This window comes from Somniosus microcephalus, chromosome 24, assembly GCF_052327205.1.
Source record: "Somniosus microcephalus isolate GS21.2 chromosome 24, FLI_Smic_1.0, whole genome shotgun sequence".
NCBI classification, from domain to species: Eukaryota; Metazoa; Chordata; class Chondrichthyes; order Squaliformes; family Somniosidae; genus Somniosus; species Somniosus microcephalus.
Window position 1 is genome coordinate 33,385,436 of NC_141010.1, and position 20,462 is coordinate 33,405,897.

At 42.2% G+C, this 20,462-nt stretch overlaps 1 protein-coding gene across 2 annotated transcripts in view; it reads left to right on the forward strand.

Annotated features, from left to right (window-relative positions):
- The window catches only part of stat3 (signal transducer and activator of transcription 3 (acute-phase response factor)), a 64,468-nt gene that overhangs the window by 25,352 nt on the left and 18,654 nt on the right, over positions 1-20,462 (forward strand). For both annotated transcript variants that reach the window (XM_085966452.1, XM_085966453.1), the window contains exons 3-13: positions 8,098-8,245; positions 9,105-9,249; positions 10,217-10,315; positions 12,604-12,696; positions 14,217-14,298; positions 14,439-14,533; positions 14,667-14,818; positions 15,035-15,193; positions 16,087-16,179; positions 17,729-17,788; positions 19,574-19,603. In XM_085966452.1, the coding sequence (XP_085822578.1) occupies positions 8,118-8,245; positions 9,105-9,249; positions 10,217-10,315; positions 12,604-12,696; positions 14,217-14,298; positions 14,439-14,533; positions 14,667-14,818; positions 15,035-15,193; positions 16,087-16,179; positions 17,729-17,788; positions 19,574-19,603 (1,136 nt within the window). In that variant the 5' untranslated portion in view covers positions 8,098-8,117. The remainder of the gene's footprint in view (positions 1-8,097; positions 8,246-9,104; positions 9,250-10,216; positions 10,316-12,603; positions 12,697-14,216; positions 14,299-14,438; positions 14,534-14,666; positions 14,819-15,034; positions 15,194-16,086; positions 16,180-17,728; positions 17,789-19,573; positions 19,604-20,462) is intronic.

Here is a 20,462-nt window from a genome sequence, read left to right on the forward strand (position 1 = left end):
AATGCCGGCTTTGTGCGGAATTAAAACCTCAGTTCTTCCGCCCCTCAGATGGTATACTCATACATGCAACACAACCGATGCAACGACTTAGCATCGATTTTAAGGGCCCAGTGCCCTCTTCAACTCGGAACACATATTTGCTCACCATGATCGACGAATATTCACGTTTTCCGTTTGCCTTCCCCTGCTCCAATATGCTGGCGTCCACAGTAATCTGCTGCCTTGAGCAGGTATTTTCTCTCTGTGGCATGCCGGCTTATATTCACTCAGATCGGGGTCCATCCTTTATGTCAAGGGAACTCAAGGACTACCTCTCAGAACGGGGAATTGCTACAAGCAAAACAACACCATACCATCCCATCGGAAATGGGCAGGTAGAGAGGTATAACGGTATCATCTGGAATTCCGTACGTCTCGCTTTAAGATCTCGGGGCCTACCAGACCAGCAATGGGAAACCGTGCTTCCGGATGCATTGCACGCTATACGGTCCCTGCTTTCTACAGCCACAAATACTACACCTCATGAGCGGTTCTTTGGATTCCAGCGTCGCTCATCTCATGGGACATCACTCCCATCATGGCTAACTACTCCTGGACCTGTATTACTCCGAAGATACGTTCGGACGTCTAAAAATGACCCTCTTGTAGACGAGGTCGAACTAACCGATGCCAACCCCACCTATGCAAACATACGATATTCTGACGGCCGAGAATCTACCGTATCATTACGGGATCTGGCTCCCTGCCCACCAGGACCTAGTGGGACATCGGGTGATGGCATTTCACCAGGAAACTCTTGGGACCTATCGGGTACCCCTCTCCAGGATCCTGATCGGACACCAACTAGCTTGGTGCCGGTAGAACCCCGTGCTCAAGGTTGCGACCCTCCCAGTACCGCGCATGAAAGTACTGATCCGCCACAGACCAGCTCTGCACCTCCCTCTGAACAGAGGCAGTCCGACTTTGAACCTATTGGGGCTCGTACTCGAAGCCATGATCTCCCCGACCCTTCACAGGGCAATCCAGGCCACACAGACTCTGACCAATGGCCAACCGCATGTAAGCGGACCAGCGACCCTCTACGACGGGAATCCAAACGGGTGCGACTCTTCCTTGTTCGGCGGCTGCGGACCAAAAGGTAGACCACAGCCTCCTAATCCTGCAGGAGGGAAGAATGTGATAAAAATAATAACTTCCGGGAAGTTATGTCATCACTTCCTGTGAACTATGAACTATGAACTGTGTACATACCTCACTTCCTGTAAATGTCACTTCCTGTTGGACTGGTATAAATACTGGTCTGTTCAGTATTGTAAGAGGCTTCTACCAGAGGCATGGTAAAGACCTCTCGTGTATATAGTGTGTTTATAAGTTACTTAAAGCTTACTTTAAAGTTACTTGATGGTAAGTCTCCTTTTTCTTACATCACACCTCTTGTTGCCTGGCTACCAAGCATGATTAAGTGGTTATAATGTCACCCACTGGGAAATCATTTCTGTCCTTGGTTTTCATTGGCATTCCTTGTGCATTAATGGAATTCTGCCCTGTTCCCTGCAGCCCTATTACAAGGTGGTTAATTTTAAAAGCATGCTTTTCACTGATTTGGGGATTTCAATTAATTTTAGGCGTAGGCATTTTTAAAAAATGCCGTAACATTAAAGGAAACTTTATATTTACCTACTCAAAGTGATGTAAACATCATGGAAAATAGCTGTGAACATACGTTAGCTGGGGAATTTACCTTTCTGACACTTGAGGAAGTTGCTATTGATTCTGACCTATTAAAACTACTTTCACATCTGATCTGATAACTGTGCTTGTATAAACTTTTATGAACCGTTGTAACTCCTGTTAACTGGTGTTTGGAAAAATCTTTGAATATCAGGTCATCTTTTACTGTTTTAAATAGACAATATTTCTTTTTGTTATGTGAACACCAAGTTCATCAAATGTTTTTATAAAATCTGCTCCCTGTCCCAAACAAGCCATTGATGGAAAATAACACTGATACCAGCTCAGATTAAGTGAAATTAGGGTAGCTATTGCTGTATGAGAAACGAGTTTATATCTTGCATCTGTATTATTGTAATCTAAATGAATTTCCATTCTGATAATGGGAATTGCCTATGTAAACTTTTCTTACTAGAATTCTACCTTCCTGCCAGTGATGGTGCAGAAGTGCTTCAGTTTTGTGTCTCCCACCTTCTCCGCATGTACTGCAACAAACTCTACGGGCTGGATTTTGTCAATGGGGACGTGATGGAGGCGGGACTCCTACTTTTTCGGTTGTAGTCCCGCCTCCATCGATTTGTGGCCAACCGACGTGATTTTTCCCTTGATTGACCTGTTAACAACAGGCAGTTAATTGGAACTAATCCCCTACCCGCCTCGGGGAGGCGGCTCCCAGCACAGGTCGGGTACCCGCCTCCTGGGAAACGGGCATGGGGGCGGGAAGGGTTCGTGCCCCCCGATTCTGCAATTTTCCCCCCACTCCCGTCTCCACGGGCTTGGAAATTCGAGCCCTACATCTTTGTGTCCTAAATTGCTATAGGTTTAGCTATTTAACCATAAATAATATAAAATCTAAGTATTTTGATGCTACGCCACAGGAGATTAACAAATGAATCACAAAGTAGTGATGCCTGACGAAGATCAAAAGTTTTCCGTACTGATCCAGAATCGTCAAGTTTGTAACTTGTGCAAACAGATATTTTTCAACTTGAAACAAGCACAATCTCTTGTATTTTTGTCACGTCACATTGGATATATCTTTTAATCAGTACCACTATTTCTGATGACTTTTGATGCTCATAAATCTTTTAAAGAAAGCATACGTGTGGTTTAGTACCTGTCTGGGGAATTTGTATGCTCAGTGATAGCAGTCTTGCTTCAATGGGCTGGATTTTGTCAATGGGGAGCTTTTGGAGGCGGGACTCCCACTTGTCGGGTTTTAGTCCCGCCTCCATCGACTTGTGGCCAACCCACGCTATTTTCCCTTGATTGACCTTGTTAAGCCTGCCCAGTGGGCTTAGCAGGCCAATTAAGGGCAAACGGGTTACAGGTGACATCAGCAAGTGACGTTTCATCTGTCATCAGCTTTTGACAGATGAATTGTCATCGTTTGAGAACTCTGTGAAGCTGTCCTCTTAAGTTCAGTCCTGTCACTCAGGCTGAGTTAGAGAGCTCTCCTAAGCAGAAGGCTGCAGCTTTTGACTGTTCAGCAGCCATTCTGCTTTCTGTGCCGGTGAGCTGAGGGACTCCCGAGACCTGAAGGGAGGAAGCCTGCAGGAAGGAGTAAAGGTAAGTAAAACTTATTAAAACACTTTACACACACCTCACACACTTACCTCTGCACACATGCACCCATCACTCCCCTGCACACCTCTTGGTCCTCCGACCCCCGCAGACCGACGGCCCGCCTTGCTGACCCTGGCAAGGTTCGGAGCCGTCGGGAAGCCCGCACTTCAGGGCTCAAAATGGGGATCCTCCAAAAAACTGCCTGTTAATTGGCACTAATCCCCTTCCCGCCTCGGAGATGGGACCCGGCGCGGGTTGGGTACCCGCCTCCTGGGAAGATGGCACTGAGGCGGGTTGGGGTCGGGATGGGTACACGCCCCCAGATTCTGCCATTTTCCTGGCAGACCTGCCTCCCCAGGGCTGGCAAAATCGCCCCCTTTGTCACTGAAATATCATAGAAACATAGAAGATAGGAGCAGGAGTAGGCCATTCGGCCCCTCGAGCCTGCTCCGCCATTCAATGCGATCATGGCTGATCATCCAAATTCGGTACCCGGTCCCTGCTTTCTCCCCATACCCCTTGATCCCTTTAGCCTTAAGAAATATATCCAACTCCTTCTTGAATATATTTAATGAATTGGCCTCTACTGCCTTCTGTGGTAGAGAATTCCACAGGTTCACCACTCTCTGGGTGAAGAAATTCCTCCTCATCTCTGTCCTAAATGGCTTACCCCTTATCCTTAGACTGTGACCCCTGGTTCTGGACTCCCCGACTATCAGGAACATCCTTCCTGCATCTAGTCTGTCCAGTCCTGTCAGAATTTTATAAGTTTCAATGAGATCCCCTCTCATTCTCCTAAACTCCAGTGAGTACAAGCCCAATCGACCCAATCTCTCCTCATACATCATTCCTGCCATCCCAGGTATCAGCCTGGTGAATCTTCGCTGAACTCCTTCCATGGCAAGAACATCCTTCCTCAGATAAGGCGACCAAAACTGCACACAATACTCAAGATGTGGTCTCACCACGGCCCTGTACAACTGCAGCAAGACATCCTTGTTCCTGTACTTAAACCCTCTCGCTACGAAGGCCAACATGCCATTTGCCTTCTTAATTGCCTGCTACACCTGCATGCTTACCTTCAGCGACTGGTGCACAAGGACACCCAGGTCTCGTTGCACTTCCCCTTCTCCCAATCTATTGCTATTCAGATAATCTGCCTTCCTGTTTTTGCCACCAAAGTGGATAACCTCACATTTATCCACATTATATTGCATCTGCCATGCTTTTGCCCAATCACCCAACCTGTCCAAATCATCCTGGAGTTTCTATGGCATCCTCCTCACAGCACACACGCCCACCCAGCTTTGTGTCGTCTGCAAATTTGGAGATATTACATCTAGTTCCCTTGTCTAGATCATCATTAATATATATTGTGAATAGTTGGGGCCCAAGGACCGATCTCTGCGGTACCCCACTAGTCACTGCCTGCCACTTGGAAAATGACCCGTTTATTCCAACTCTTTGCTTTCTGTCTGCCAACCAGTTCTCTATCCAAGTCAATACCTTGCCCCCAATCCCATGTGCCTTAACTTTACATGCTAATCTCTTATGCGGGACCTTATCGAAAGTCTTCTGAAAGTCCAAATACACCACATCCACTGGTTCTCCCGTATCTATTTTACCAGTTACACCCTCAAAAAATTCCAGTAGATTAGTCAAGCACGATTTACCTTTTGTAAATCCATGTTGACTTTGTCCGATCCTGTCACTGTTTTCCAAGTGCTTTGCTATTACATCTTTTATAATGGACTCTAGCATTTTCCCCACTACCGATGTCAGGCCTACCGGTCTGTAATTCCCCGTTTTCTCTCTACCACTTTTTTTGAATTGGGGTAACATTAGCTACCCTCCAATCCATGGGTACTGTTCCAGATCCCATCGAATGCTGGAAGATGATCAGCAAAGCATCAACTATTTCTAGGGCCACTTCCTTAAGTACCCTAGGATGTAGATTATCAGGTCCTGGGGATTTATCGGCCTTCAATCCCATCAATTTCCCTAACACCATTTCCCTACAAATACTGATTTCTTTCAGTTCCTCCCTTTCATCAGACCCTATGTTCCCCAACATCTCTGGGAGGTTATTTGTGTCCTCCTTTGTGAAGACCGAACCAAAATATGTATTTAATTGGTCTGCCATTTCTTTGTTCCCCATTATAAATTCCCCTGATTCTGACTGCAAGGAACCTACATTTGACTTCAGCAATCTTTTCTCTTCACATATCTATAAAAGCTTTTACAGTCAGTTTTTATGTTCCCTGAAAGCTTACTCTCATATTCTATTTTCCCTTTCTTAATTAATCCCTTTGTCCTCCTTTGTTGAATCCTAAACTGCTCCCAATCCTCAGGTTTACTGCTTTTTCTGGCCAATTTATATGTCCTCTCCTTGGATCTTATGCTATCCCTAATTTCCCTTGTTAGCCACGGTTGAGTCACCTTTTTTTTGTTTTATTTTTATGCAAACTGGGATGAACAAATTCTGTAGTTCATCCATGCGGTCTTTGAATGTTTGCCATTGCCTATCCACAGTCAACCCTTTGAGTGACATTCCCCAATCAATCCTACCCAACTCGCGCCTCAGACCATCGTAGTTTCCTTTATTTAAATTCAGGACCTTAGTCTCTGAGTCAACTACTTCATTCTCCATCTTAATGAAGAATTAGATCATATTATGATCGCTCCGACCCAAGGGGCCTCGTACAACAAGATTGCTAATTAATCCTTTCTCGTTACATAATACCCAGTCTAAGATGGCCTGATCTCTGGTTGGTTCTTCGACATATTGGTCCAGGAAACCATCCCGTATACATTCCAGGAATTCCTCCTCCACAGTATTGTTACTAATTTGGTTAGCCCAATCTATATGTAGATTAAAGTCACCCATGATGACTGCTGTGCCCTTATTGCACGCGTCTCTAATTTCCCTTTTAATGCCATCAAACTTAAAAGGGAAAAATCTGGCAACAAAACATGCAGGTCAAGATCGAGTAGGTGATGACATTTTTGCTGTAGCTCATTTTTACCGAAACAAAAACAAAAATCTCAGCACTGAGACACATTTTCCTGCTGGTGTACAATAATGACAACCGTCAATCCATGAGCAGAATTCTGTATGTGGAAAAGTAAAAACAGAACAGAAAACAATTCTGATCCCAAGAGTTTTATGTACTTTTATTCCTCTTTCCCTGTTGCCAACTAATTGTGACGACAATTTTTAAAATGAAGGTATGTGAGGAGAGCGTTAAATCCAAAGTATAGCTCCACACAATTTAAAAAAAAAAAAAAAGAAAGTAACCATTAATTTTGTCCTAATTAAAAGCACCTAGGTTAGAATGGAAGTTTTAAAACTGGGGTCCGCAAACCTTAAAGGGTCTGAGAGGATCCCATTGTTCCTGAAGAGTCATGCGATTTCTGTATTTTTATGTTGTGCTATTTAGCAACAGAAATGATAAGTTATGTTTTACTTTCCGTAGCTGATACTTCTTTTGGAAGGGGTGGCTGGGAATGTGCAATTTTGCAGGGAATCCCACAGAGTTTGAAAACTACTCGTATCTTTTCTTTTACTTGTGACCGCATAGAGTTGGCCGAAGTATTTGTTAGAAGGAAAGAGAATGTGGAGTTGTTCTGAAATAGACTAATTTGTCACCATCTCCTGCAAGCTTCTTTAATAAATAGTGTACAGCATTTTAAAAATAAATTGCAATTTAAATAATGACAATTTATAGGAAACTTTTTATTATCCGGCACCAACAGGACCGGCATGCTGCCAGTTTATCAAAGTCCGGATTACAGAGAGATATAGTTTAAAAGGTACGAGAGCTCCGTACACAGCAACAAATCCAGGCTTCCATGTTGCTTAGCAACGTGTGCAGGAACTCCGGCCACAGACCAAGCGTCCCTGTTGCTTAGCAACAAGTGCACGAACCCCAGTTACACAGCCACAGATCCAGGAACTGCCACTAATATGAAGTAAAACTTAACCGGCAAAATTCAGGAGTAGGTTCAGGTAACAGAGATTTCCAGTTATTTAGGTGCCGGTTAAAAGAGAGTTTCCTGTACAACATAATCTTTTCTGACTATTGCTCTTGGCCATTTACAAACTGGTAAGTTCCGTAAAAAGCAACATTTCATTGAATCCCACCAGTTGTATCAACTGGGTTAACCTACAGCATTACTTGAATATTGATATTGGCAATTAATGCATTGCAGTTTGTTTTTCATATATGTTAGTTGTCATAAGTGGCAGTAATTCAGTTGAGAACAAATGAAACTTTTTTTTGGTGTAAAGAAAGTAGAAACCACCAGCTAAGTAAACATTTCCCTAAAATGACAGTTGTGTGGAAATATGTATAGCGTACTGCCCACAATTCTGTTTGTAGAGTTGCCTCATATCCTGAACGTTTGCAATATTTCTGCAATGCTACCTACTACTTTATAATTTAAATTCCTACCTACTACTTTTGGAAATTCTGGTGCTTTGGATTAATAATACTTTGGGAGGAGATGGCTGCACCACTGGGTTCTAAAGGAAATGTTTAAAATGGCCAAGAGTTCATGCTATCTTTAAAAGTGTATTTTTTTAAATGCTGCCTTATATATATATATATATATATATATAGGTGTGTGTATATATATATATATATATATATTATTATTATATAATATGTGTGTTCTCTTGATGGAGCTGCAAACCGTGTGTGTTCTGAAAGGGCTGATCTTTTGTGACTGGCTGAACTTGTGAGAGAACTTCTGAGTAGATGACAGATGGCAACTTATCAGATAACCTTTTCTTTTCAGCTCTGTAATTTCCTCGCACAATGGCACAGTGGAATCAGTTACAGCAGTTGGATACCAGATACCTGGAACAACTGCACCAACTTTACAGTGACAGCTTCCCCATGGAGCTGAGGCAGTTTCTGGCAGCTTGGATTGAGACTCAGGATTGGTATGTATGGCAATTGTTCAGAACTTAAGTGCTGTCTGTATAAGATGTCCTTTCGGGGTGGGTGGAGAGGAGTTTCTTCACACTGTTGCAAACTCTTTCAATTAAAAATAAATTCTAATCGGGGTCATTCTTGCCTTAGTTGGGGAGTGGCGGAGCCATGACACCCTGTGCCCCAGGCCTATAGAGGGAGAAAATTAGCTGTGTTAGAAAATCTTGGTCCATGCCATGTGCACCTCCCCATCGTAAGTGCGCATTTAAACAAGAGTGAGCACTGGATTGGCCAGTTGAGTGAGGTACCAGAAGGCTGCTGGGGAGCTTTTATCCCAAACGTGTGTTTTTTGAAAATCCATTTATTGTTCATCCAAAATAAATCTATAATTCTTCTCCGCTGGTTTCCATAAAAAATACTCTGTTTGGAAAGTATTTGTTAAAATATTTTTCTTTTTGCTCCAAGAACAGAGTGGCTGGCAATTTCCACGGAGCTACTCCTGCTCCAGATCCGTAACTTTGCTGGAAGTGTGGCAGAAACCCCATTTATGACTGCAAAGTTACTGCAGCAGAGCAGGAGCAACTCTGAGGAAATTCCCAGTCAGTTCTTCAGACTGTAGAAAACAAATGTGTATGGAGTACAAAGGCATTAACCTAGTGGCTCACTTTTTCACGGCGTTTCAAAGTAAGTTTTGAACTATATTCAGATTTCAGTTTTATGTGTCCCTCTTTGAATCAATGTGAGTTTGTCATGATTTATTTTAAGTGTTGGATTTGTTTGCCAGTATCCAGAGTGTTCTTTTCATAATGGAGATAGAGGTGGTGATTGAAGCATGCGTTCTGCCATTGAACTCACTCTTTAACATTCTAGGGCATATGCTGCCAGTAAGGAATCGCATGCTACACTAGTGTTCCACAATCTTTTGGGTGAGATTGATCAACAGTACAGCAGATTTCTGCAGGAATCCAATGTCCTTTATCAGCACAATCTGCGGAAGATTAAACAGTACCTGCAGGTATGTAGTCTACCATTAATAGATTTACATGAGTGTTAATGATTAAAGATGGAAAATTAATAATCATGGAGCCCAGGCAGTTCCATTTGACTTGAATAACTGATGCATTTTATAAGTGCCACTTTTAGTCTTGCAATTTTTATGAAGTCAGTTGAAGCACATATTTTAAATTTGGGGGTTCGTTATAAAAAGTAGAACTCCAAGGCCTCAGGCGTGCACTTGTGTTAAGGTTTTTTAAGACCAACACTCTGAACACTGGAGAAAATAGATTTGATTTTAGTTAGATTTTAACAAATCCTCTTTTTAAAACTGTACCATTCCCCAGGTTCATTGATATTTTCCTTGATTGGCGTATTGTCGACTTCCATCTGTGGCTTAATGACAGCAGCTCTCTCTCTTTCCCTATGCAAACGTTGGAGAATTTTATAAATTCTAACATAAATTTAACTTATTTGAAATGATGATGCGAGGTTAAATTTGTATGACCCGAGATTGCTGAGATGTAGGTACCTGTCCAGAATGTGCAGTTGCTTTAACATGGGGCGAGTTACCTTTCAGTGGCTTTATAGGGTCACATTGACAGATTGCCTGGGGGGGGAGGGAAAGAAAATCAGTAACGGTTCCCAGCTGCTGCTTTTGTTTCCTGCTGCTATTCTCATCCCTCGGTTTAACCGGTTTTCATATAAATAAACTCGCTTCTTCCATCCTAAAGGTTTCGAACTTAGTCAGATATCCATTGTGGCTACCAGGTCCAAAAATATGGTTATGCTACTGACCAGCCAAAATTAATATTGCAGAATTGAATCCAATTGGTTGGCTTTCATTTACATGATTTTAGGGGTTAGCCTCACTAAATGGGCAGAAAAAAAACAGAATCTTGGAGCCTTTGTAAAAAATCAGTTGTTAATTAATTATAATTCTTCTCGGAGCTCTGTCACCATTTTTTTTTACCGTTTTGTTTTTTTAGAATAGATATTTGGAGAGGCCTATGGAGATTGCGCGAATCATAGCTCGATGCTTATGGGAAGAAGCCCGTCTCCTTCAAGTTGCTACATCTGTGTCACAGGTGAATAAAGTGATTGGAATGTTTTACCCTCCAAACTAACAACGTCAATCTGTATGCACACATTCTATCTGATTCACTAGTTCTGGGTGTAATTCTATTCAACTGTATGTAAAATAAATCTAATTTTTTAGCAACATAATGTCGGATATATTGGAAATAAAGTGTGTACTGAAGGGTAAAAGTAAAATCAAGCACAGCTTTACAAGAGGCAGACCGGCACCAGCTAACATAGTTGGGATGTGAAGCACGTAAATCTATTATTAAATAGTAATTTAAACCACACTTTTTTTGCTTTTTTTATAAAAAGATGTATTTCTACTTCTGCGTATCTTTCATCTGGGAGAATAGGTGAAGGCTTTAGATTTCACATGGGTGCACAGTCACTTTCATTCTCACCAATGCAACAGTCATTGCAGTCCAAATGTTTATGCAAGGCAGGATGTTCTCTCGCTGGAAGTAGAACATTACAGGAAACTTTGGTTTATCCGGAGGTTGTATGTCCGGAAACCTCGATCTAACGGCAGAAATCAGCAGCCGTTTTGGTTAGGTTTTTTTTCTTCTAGCATTTTTTTTTAACAGGCTCTGGAAAGCGTCTCTGTAGCTTAGCAACAGCTTCAGAGACGCTTCCAAGGTACGGGCCGAGTGTTTACAAACTGTTGCTAAGCAACAGTGTTTGTTGTCAGATACGGAGATGAAAACCTCCATATCCTTCAACATTAGCGCTGGTCTATCCGGAAGTTTTGATAGATCGGCAGCAGCTCGGTCCCGTCAGTGCCGGATATCGCGAAGTTTCCTGTACTAGCCCAGATAAGAATTATTGAATTTACTGTAGCAGCTGATGGGCGTGAGTAACCTTCTCTTCTGCAACTAAACGAGAGGCAAAACATTTGTCAAACTAGTAGCACCTTAAATGTGAGGTTGCTGAGATGCCTGGCTTCAAGACTTTCTTTACTAATGTTTATGGAGACACATTTATTTGAGGGAGCAAGCTGCCCTGATTATTAATTTTGAATGGTGCCTGAACCAATTCTACAAGTGGCATGGTTGAAGTGTAGAAACTCAGTCTACCTATTGAGTTCTGGAAACCCGGAAGAACAGGTTTCCCTCAGATCCTGCCAAATGTCGGGCGAGTAGGCCAGAGGGGGAGGGTCGGAGGCCGGTGTCGGAGATCGCAAGGGGAGTGGGGGTGGGTGGGGAAAGAGCAGCAGGGTGGTGGGGAGGAGAAGAGATTGGAAAGATTGGTGGGGGCGAGGTGTCGGAGGGGTCAGGGGTGGAGCGATTGAAGGCGTGGGTGATGGGCAAGAGATGGGAAGTGTTTCAGGGAGCGGTGGGGTAGTTGGGAGAGATCGGAAGGGTCGGGTGGGGGAGGATAGGAGGCGGCGGGTGGGGGTGAGAAAGAGGTAGGGAGGGAAATCGGAGGTCGCAGCCAGGGAGCGCAGAAGAGGGTGGGATTGGGAAAAACCGGAGTAGGGCAAGTGATCACGAAGGTCTGGTTGGTGTGAGATTGGGAGTAGGGGGCGGGTGGAGAAATCGAACCGTGGGGGGAAGTTTGTTGGCTTGGGGGGCTGGGTGGGGGGAGGAAGCACTTGTGTTCCTCCTGGCCCACAAGCAGTGCTGGAAAGGCACTTTAACTGCTGGATCCAGCAGTCCTCTTCTCCCTTCAGCTGGTGAGATACCTGGCCAGCCAGTGTTAAATTTAAAACGGAGGTAAAACCTGAGGCACGCAGCCTCATATTAAAATATTTAAATGAGCGACCTACCTCCTGGGAGCAGGTTGGTCACCTTCCCCTGTCCTGTCTTCATTAAAACTGGAAGTGGACAGGTTCAAGGCGGGTTGGGTTCGGGTTTGAGATTTTTAACTTTTAACATCCCACTTGACCCAAACCCACCATTTTTGGGGGTTAAAGTCCTGCCTGTGCCGGCTCTTTGAAAGAGGTATCCAATTAGCCCCACTCACCTGCTCGTTCCCCGTAACGCTGCAATTTTTTCCTTTTCAAGTATATATCCAATTCCCTTTTTAAAAGTTATTGTTGAATCTGCTTCCACCAACCTTTCAGGCAGTGCATTCCAGATCATCATAACTCGCTGCATAAACAAACAAAAAATTTATCCTCCTCTCCCCCCTGCTTCTTGTGCCAATTATTTTAAATAACTAGTTTTAATATAGCAATGGATATGCCGAGTCTTGTTATTTTCCTATTAGTCTAGCGCTGAATTGGACATGTTGCACATTCGGCATACCTACCTTTCATAGCTTGAATTAAATATTTAAAATATTGTCTTTTTAGCAAGCTGGGCAGTCACCACATCACAGCTCTGTGGTAACTGAGAAACAGCAGATTCTTGAACATAATCTGCAGGACGTACGGAAGAGGGTGCAGGTAAGTCCATTTGAGTTGCCAAAAAATGATTTAATTTTTGCATTGATTTGAACTGATACAGTCCTCTTGTGGTAGTAAATGGGAAATCTGTTAACTCTTTATATAATGCTGAGTAAACTGAAAACTGGGGAACATTACAACTTCTATTTAAAAGTGTTTGTTTGTCTACAAAGATGAGCGGTAGTCAAGCGAAAAAATGTTTTGTATGATGGCACAGATAAGGCCTTGTTCAGCCTCGGAATTTTTGAAACCAATTTTACTGTTCAGACAAGTGTACTCCGTAGATGGCAAAAATACAAGCGTTAACAAAGACACTTACCAGTTAAAGATTTTTAGTAAGCTATTTTAGGTAGATTAAAATCTGATGTTTCTAAAACCTGAGTATTTGCCATGTTCACTCAGGGTCATGCAAGGCAAGATTGACTGCTTACAAATTATTTGAAAATAGTCCCATGTGTGCCAAAACATGGGAATCCTCAGCTACTGTTGGGAACACAGGAACAGGAGTAGGCCATTCAGCCCTTGGAGCCTGATCCGCCATGTTACTCAGTATGTTTGCTCCACTGTTTACCTGCTGAAAATGAGGCTCCAAGGGGGAAAAATTCGGTATCGCCCCGTTTGGGGCGCCATTATCGGCCGTGCGCAAAGTTTAGCGCCTAACGCTAATTATCGCCTCCGACAGCAAACTTGGCTTTTATCACCCCTGGAGGTGATTGGAGCGCTAAATCAGGCGCTTCACACCTGTCTTAAGGCGCAAAGGCCGAGGAGCAAGGCGCTACCTCAGAGCGCTGGCGAAGCAAGGAAGGGCAAATCAAAATAAACCTGCAAAGTGCTGCTCAGTACTCAAAACTCCTTCACACAGCGTTGAATCTCTCCAGAAGTGTCTCTCTCTCAGAATGTGTGGTGCAAAAATGTCACCAACAAAAAAAGGCAGGAAGCGGTCGCCTTTAAATAGCGCTCCCCTAGTCCCTTTCTGACTGCATAACGCTCCCCTCAACCTGTCGTTGCTAGCGGCAGGCGGTAAGGCAGGGGGCGCCACTCAATATCCAGTCCGGGGCGCTAATGGGGCGTTGCGCACTCGACTGACGTCACAATCTGCCGGCGCAGGAGATCGTGGCGGTAGTGTTTAGCGCCGCCGCAAAATGTCTAGTTCATTTCGCGAGCGGCGCAAACATTGCTGCGCACGGGCGCTAGTTGCTTTGCGCCCCATTAGCGCCCTCTTAAGGCGCTAACGGGAGGCGCAAACAACTGAACTTTTTCCTCCCCCAAGACTTTTAAATTATTTTTTATCTTAAGCGCCTGGTACTCTCGTAGAGTTGCCGCCTTCTTCAAAGTTCAAAGCAGTATGAAACACATTCTGGCTTTCACTTTGAGCAATACACTTTAATTTGAAGTTATAGTAACATAAATGTAATCCATACTGTTCAACGTGGATTCAATTTAGTTTTGTTTCAAATGAGGATTGCAATGAACCATGTTTTGGCACATGAAAGGCATAAGTATATTTTATATTTTTACAGGATCTTGAACACAAGATTAAAGTGCTGGAAAACCTACAGGATGATTTTGATTTTAACTACAAGACCCTGAAAAGCCAAGGAGGTGAGTGGTACTGAAGACCAGTTTACAAGAATCCAGTAGTAATAGTAGTAAAGTAAATGAATAATGGGGTTGTGTCTAGAAATTAGTTAATTGAAACTACATTGCAGCATCAAACAATGTTTTGTTCCACATATTAACAGATGTGCAAGATTTGAATGGGAATTCACAAGCAGCAACAAGGCAGAAGATGGCACAACTGGAACAGATGTTGACAGCTTTGGATCAGATGAGAAGGGTATAGTTCTAAAAAATAATTTACGGTTAATGTACTTCAGGAATCTTTCCATTCGCTTATCGTAAACTTGTTTCTCAGTTCAAATTTTTCAAAGTCATTTTTATTCTTGCCATAAAATGTTTTTTTCTAACAGCAAATAGTCACTGACTTAGCTGCCCTACTGTCTACTATGGAGTTTGTGCAAAAGACATTGACCGATGAAGAATTGGCTGACTGGAAAAGGCGGCAACAAATAGCGTGTATAGGAGGTCCACCTAACATCTGCCTTGACCGTCTTGAAAACTGGTATGAAATAGATTGATAACTGAGAAAGATCTTTCTTTTTTAATATTGCCATTTGTGTGTGTGTATATATACATAGGATATTTTATTGGTGGGGAGCTGTATGTTTTTGTATTTTTAAAAGATTCTTTTCAATTTGACTTGTATTGATTTTGCATAAACTGCATTGGGATGTCGAATATTTTGGCACAATGTATAATTTGTTTTCTTCGTTCTCAGGATTACATCTTTGGCCGAGTCTCAACTCCAAACACGGCAGCAGATTAAGAAACTGGAAGAACTACAGCAAAAAGTTTCTTACAAAGGCGATCCTATTGTTCACCACAGACCCGTGCTGGAGGAGAGGATTGTTGAATTATTTAGGAGCTTAATTAAAAGGTACTTTGATGATTTTCTGCACGTTAATCTTTCCTTCTAATCTTACGCAATCCTTTGCTTTGTGTTAAATGCTATTATTCTAAGCCTTATGAGAGTGCATGGTAAGTTAGTATTTATAAATAATGGAATTATGAAAAATGACATTCATCTGAGACATAGAAAAATATGTTGTAAAGCAATTTTTCACCCTGGCATTTAAATATAAATATGCTTCATACTTCAAACTACTTTAACAAACTGAATTTAATTTAGGAGTTTTCCTGCGCTCTCTAGCATCTTGCGCTGCATTGTATTATCTCGAGCTCAGATTGAGAGATCAATTGGAACACACTGGACATTTCCACATCTTGTACCAAGCTATCTATCGTAGCCAGTATAGGATACAAGAAAGCAACAAAAGAATGAACCTAAGATGATTACTAATCCCCAACTTTATAACTCCTCCTTTGTGCCACATTTTTGCCATTTTTGTGCTATGGGCAAACATTCACTAGGATGTAAGTTTAGAAAGCCGAAACTCATTTGCCTTACAGCTGGCAGAAGGAGAATATTAATCGCATTTGTCTTGAGATGGATGTAAACCCAGATCATAGAGGTGAAAGTGCCATGTGTTGATCCATTAAACAAAGTTTTTTCCAACCCAGCCAGTTACAATTTTCTCTTCCTTTACTGCCATTTGGTGCTGCTGCTGACGATCTGAAAAAGATCACCAACTGGAAAATGGGATGGGGGGGGGTGGGAATTGATTAACTGGCAGCACCAGCCAAGCTGGAATTCAAACAAGGTTCATTACATAAAAGTCCCAGCACCGTACCACCATCAAATACATTTAACTGAAGGTCAGTCAGTCTTGTATAGTTGCTGATTGATTGATTTAACCTGTTTCTGTTCAGTGCTTTTGTCGTGGAGAGACAGCCGTGCATGCCAATGCATCCAGACCGTCCCCTAGTGATCAAAACAGGCGTGCAGTTCACAACAAAAGTGAGGTAGGTGGAAAAATACTTCGAGAGCATGTCAGCCATGGGAACACTCAACAGCAAAAGCATCAAGTGGATTCTACTGGCAGAATACTCATCTGCATTATTAGATATCAGTTCTGCTATTTTGGCTGATTGTTAATTGGTCATTATTTGTAAAAAAAAAAAAAAAAAATCACCCCTTTCCCATTCAGAAGTATTTAAAGTCACCATTAATGGGAATTATACTTTAGTGACTTTAAAAGATTGCCTTCACTACTACTCTGTTAAATTTTCATTAATGAATATCTAGAGATTTGACTTGGTTTCATACCTGCAATTAAAATGTCACCTTGGCTCAGTGGTGGTGGCCTCATTTTCTGAAAGTGTGAGTTCAAGCCCCACTACAGGACTTGAGGACAGAATCTAAGTTGATGCTTCATTGCAGTACTGAGTGCTGCATTGTTGGAAGTGTTGTCTTTCCAATCAGACATTTAAACTGAAGCACTGCCCACCTATTCTGTTGGATGTAAAAGATACAATAGCACCATTCGAAGGCGATCAGTGCATTCACTTGGTGTCCTGTTCAAAACTCATCCCTCAACCAATGATCAGAACAAATGAATAAGATATGTATCTCATTTGATGTTTGTGGGACATTGTTCTGCGCAGATTGGCTGCTGCATTTGCCAATAAAACAGCAATTAATGTTAAAAGAAATTCATTGGCTGTAAAGCAGAAGCGCACTATATAAATGCAAGTTGGTTTATTCTTTAAAAATCTAATGTTCTAGCCTAATCTTCCTCCAGGTGTGGTGTATTCTTAAAAAGTACTAAATATAACTGCTGGATACAAACTGCAAAGAGGGAATATAAAGCTGCAATTCTACTGCAGCTGATGATGATGTGACACTGGAGTTTTAGCAACAGAAACCTTGTATGTTGATCTGAGTCTGATTCACAGCCAGGTGGAGTAGCATTGGAGTTCTGCGTATGCATATGGAGAGCTCCACTGCCCTGGCAGCAAGAGTGTCCATTTTCTGCTGGCATGGAAAACATTTCATTCAAAGAGTTAAGTTTTTGGGAGGTCTACAGGACTGCCTGGGCGCTAATGAAATGTGGATTCGCATTAGGCTGGCGTTGTCTGCTACTCGTGTGAACCCCAAGCAAGTGACATGCTCTCTTAGAGTCGGTCTCGCATTGCTTGTTTTTAGTGTGCTCAGGACCACGCCAGATCCTGACATCAAAGTTTACATTAGTATGCAGCTAAAACCACTTTGCATTGAAGTGAAAGTGGCAGTATGACTCTTTCATCTTCATCTTGCAAGTAAAGATTTAGGTAACCTTGCTCAATTTGGTCTTAGTGAGGTAATTTCCCTAATAGAAAGAAACTGTTACAGCAGTAAGTAGGTTTCCTGGTGTTAACTATATGCATCTTTGTTATTTGCCTAAAAGGTTTTGTGCATTTGGTCCACATTTCCTGAAGATTCTTTGCATACAGTAATAGATAATGCCATTTATGCTTCAGTCTGTCATAGCTATCACACTTATTAAATCTAATGCACACTTTATGTTCACAGGTTACTGGTTAAATTTCCTGAGTTAAATTATCAGCTTAAAATCAAGGTTGCCATTGACAAGTGAGTGCAAATTAACTACCAAACAATAAGTGTATTTGTATGTTAACTCTGGAGGTATTTTTTGCTGGTGATGTGTGTTGCTACACCTTCTAACAGTTGACTTCCTCCATCATAAGAGTACGATTCCCTCTCAGTACTTTTTTTTTATACTAATTTTTGCTTACAGTTGTTTATATGCTGTTTTTATGTACTTTTCAAAAGTCTTTATATTATTAATTAGTATGTTGTCTGTGTTCATAGTAATGCACACTTGCTTTTAAGTAGTCCCGAGTCTGATAGAATGACGACTGGTATAATAGTGAACCTATTGCGTTTTCACTGTTTCATACATCAGGAGGCATTGGAACATTCAACCTATTAGGGCCAACAATGCAGTCCCAGCAGCGCCTACACATGAATGAGTTGATCTCGCCCAATAATGTGGGGTCAGCTAATTAACATAACTTGACAGTGCTCCTACTGCATCGTAGGATGTGCTGGGTGCATGCTGAGGTCGTGGATGGAATTTCCTGCACGAGCACCACATAAAACCGCTTTTGGGGCCTATAAATTGGAAGGGCCTATTCAAGGAAAAGTGGACTAGGTGGCCCAGTTGTCTACAGGGGAATAGTTTTTTTTAAGTATTGGCCCTAAAAAGACTAATGGAATGTTGGTCCTTATCTCAAGGGGGCTGGAATACTAAGGGGAGCAAGTTATATTTCAGTTATATAGAGCCTTGGTGAGAGCCCATCTGTAGTACTGCATTCTGTTGGTGTATTGGTCTTGGAAGGGGGTACAGCACAGATTAAAAGGGTTAAATTAGGAGGACAGGTGCATAAATTTGGCTTGTATGCCCTTGAGTTTATACGGTTGAGAGGTGATCTAATTGAGATGTTTAAAATGGTAAAGGGATTTGATGGGGTAGATACAGAGAAACTATTTCCTTGTGGCGTGGTGAGTGGGGGGGGAGCAGAAATTCAAAACAACGGGGGCACAATCTTAAAATTAGAGCTCGGCCAGTTAGGAATGAAATTAGGAGGCACTTTTTCACACCAAGAGTAGTAGAAATCTGGAACTCTCTTCCGCCAGAAGGCTGTGGATGCTGAAGTCAGTTGATATTTTCAAGATTCTGGTCGATAGATTTTTGCTAAGGGTATTAGGATATGGAGAAAGGTGGGTAAAGAGAGTTGCGGTACAGATCAGTCATCTAATTGAATGGCAGAGCAGGCTCGATGGGCTGAATGGCCTACTCCTGTTCCTATGTTACTCTCCACACCAACAGGTGCTGAGTGACTGGTGTGCTGCTCAGACATTTCAGCTGCATTTGGGGCTTGAGCCTCATCAAAATACATTCTCTGCCTTTTAATGAGCATTTTGTGCAGCTCTGAATGCCAGCAGTGCTTCATGCAGACATTGGGGAAGCAGAGCACATCAAGCCCAGGTGAACTTCATGGTCTGATAATACATGGAGTCAACACCCAATGCATTGTGTCTGCTGGTACCAATTCCCAATGGTGCATGAGGCTATTTTGGAAGGGGTGATTTAGTGTATCTTTTCAATGTGTTACCAGCAGAATCATGATAGTAGCTATTGTCAACTTCCAAGCATAGGATTATTGTAGTAACCATTTCTCAATTGTCTTAAGCTGGGGAAAATAAGCTAATTTATAAAATATAATAATAAAACTTCAAAAAGAAAATTGTCGTTCGGTTTCCAACATGTTAATCTGAATTATTTGCTGTTTTACTTCTGAGTTCACACCTAAGCCGAATATACACTTACTATTTCTCTTAATTTTGTTCCAGGGATTCTGGAGATGGTTCTGCACTGAGGGGGTGAGCTTTTTTTATCCTCTCTCTTCTATGGAAGCTAAAATATTTTGGGGCTTTAGTTTGTGCTCACTGTGCACTGTAGTTTCCACAACCTCTAATTTACAACCTTATTGCGCCATGAGCAGATGTAGCATGCCATGGAACTAGCAGTTGCCCTTTTACTGAAATACTTAGCACTGGTGGGTTGCCCACCATGCACTATTGTCCCCTCCAATGGGTAAACTATGCCAGACACCGTGCCAGGCCTCATTGTTCAGACTAAATGTACAAGTTGAAATTTATTAACACACAAGGAAAAACAGTAGGAAACTAGTGGTACAAAGATTCAAATCAGTTCAACATATTACAAAACCTCTTGGTACGATGCCTGTACACAAACAAGGCAAATGTTCTTGCTTTGCTGTTCTTGCCATGGATGCAACCAAGCTGAAGATGCAGTATATATCTCTGCCTAAGAGGCCTTCGAGCACAGAGCAGTCAATCAAGTCAGGTCAAAGAGACAAAATAGTACTGTATCTTGAACGTAGAACCACTTGAGCAAGGTCAATGCCTTGTCCAGCCTTTGCATACCAAAGGCTCTTTTTAAACATGTTCACTGGATGTGGGTGATGCTGGCAGGGCTGTATTTATTGCCCATCCCTAATTGCCCTGACCTGCATGGATTGCTGGGCCACTTCAGACGACATTCTTTGATGCATCCCAGATTATAATCAACAAATAAAATGTGCATTGTCTGTCAAAGGACCCATAATTTGGTTATCTAGGTTTCAATCCATAAAATCCAACTCCACATCTGAAGCTGCAGAAACTATAAGCTTTATTTGAGGCACTGCTAGCTGAATTCCATTTAAAAGTCACAATA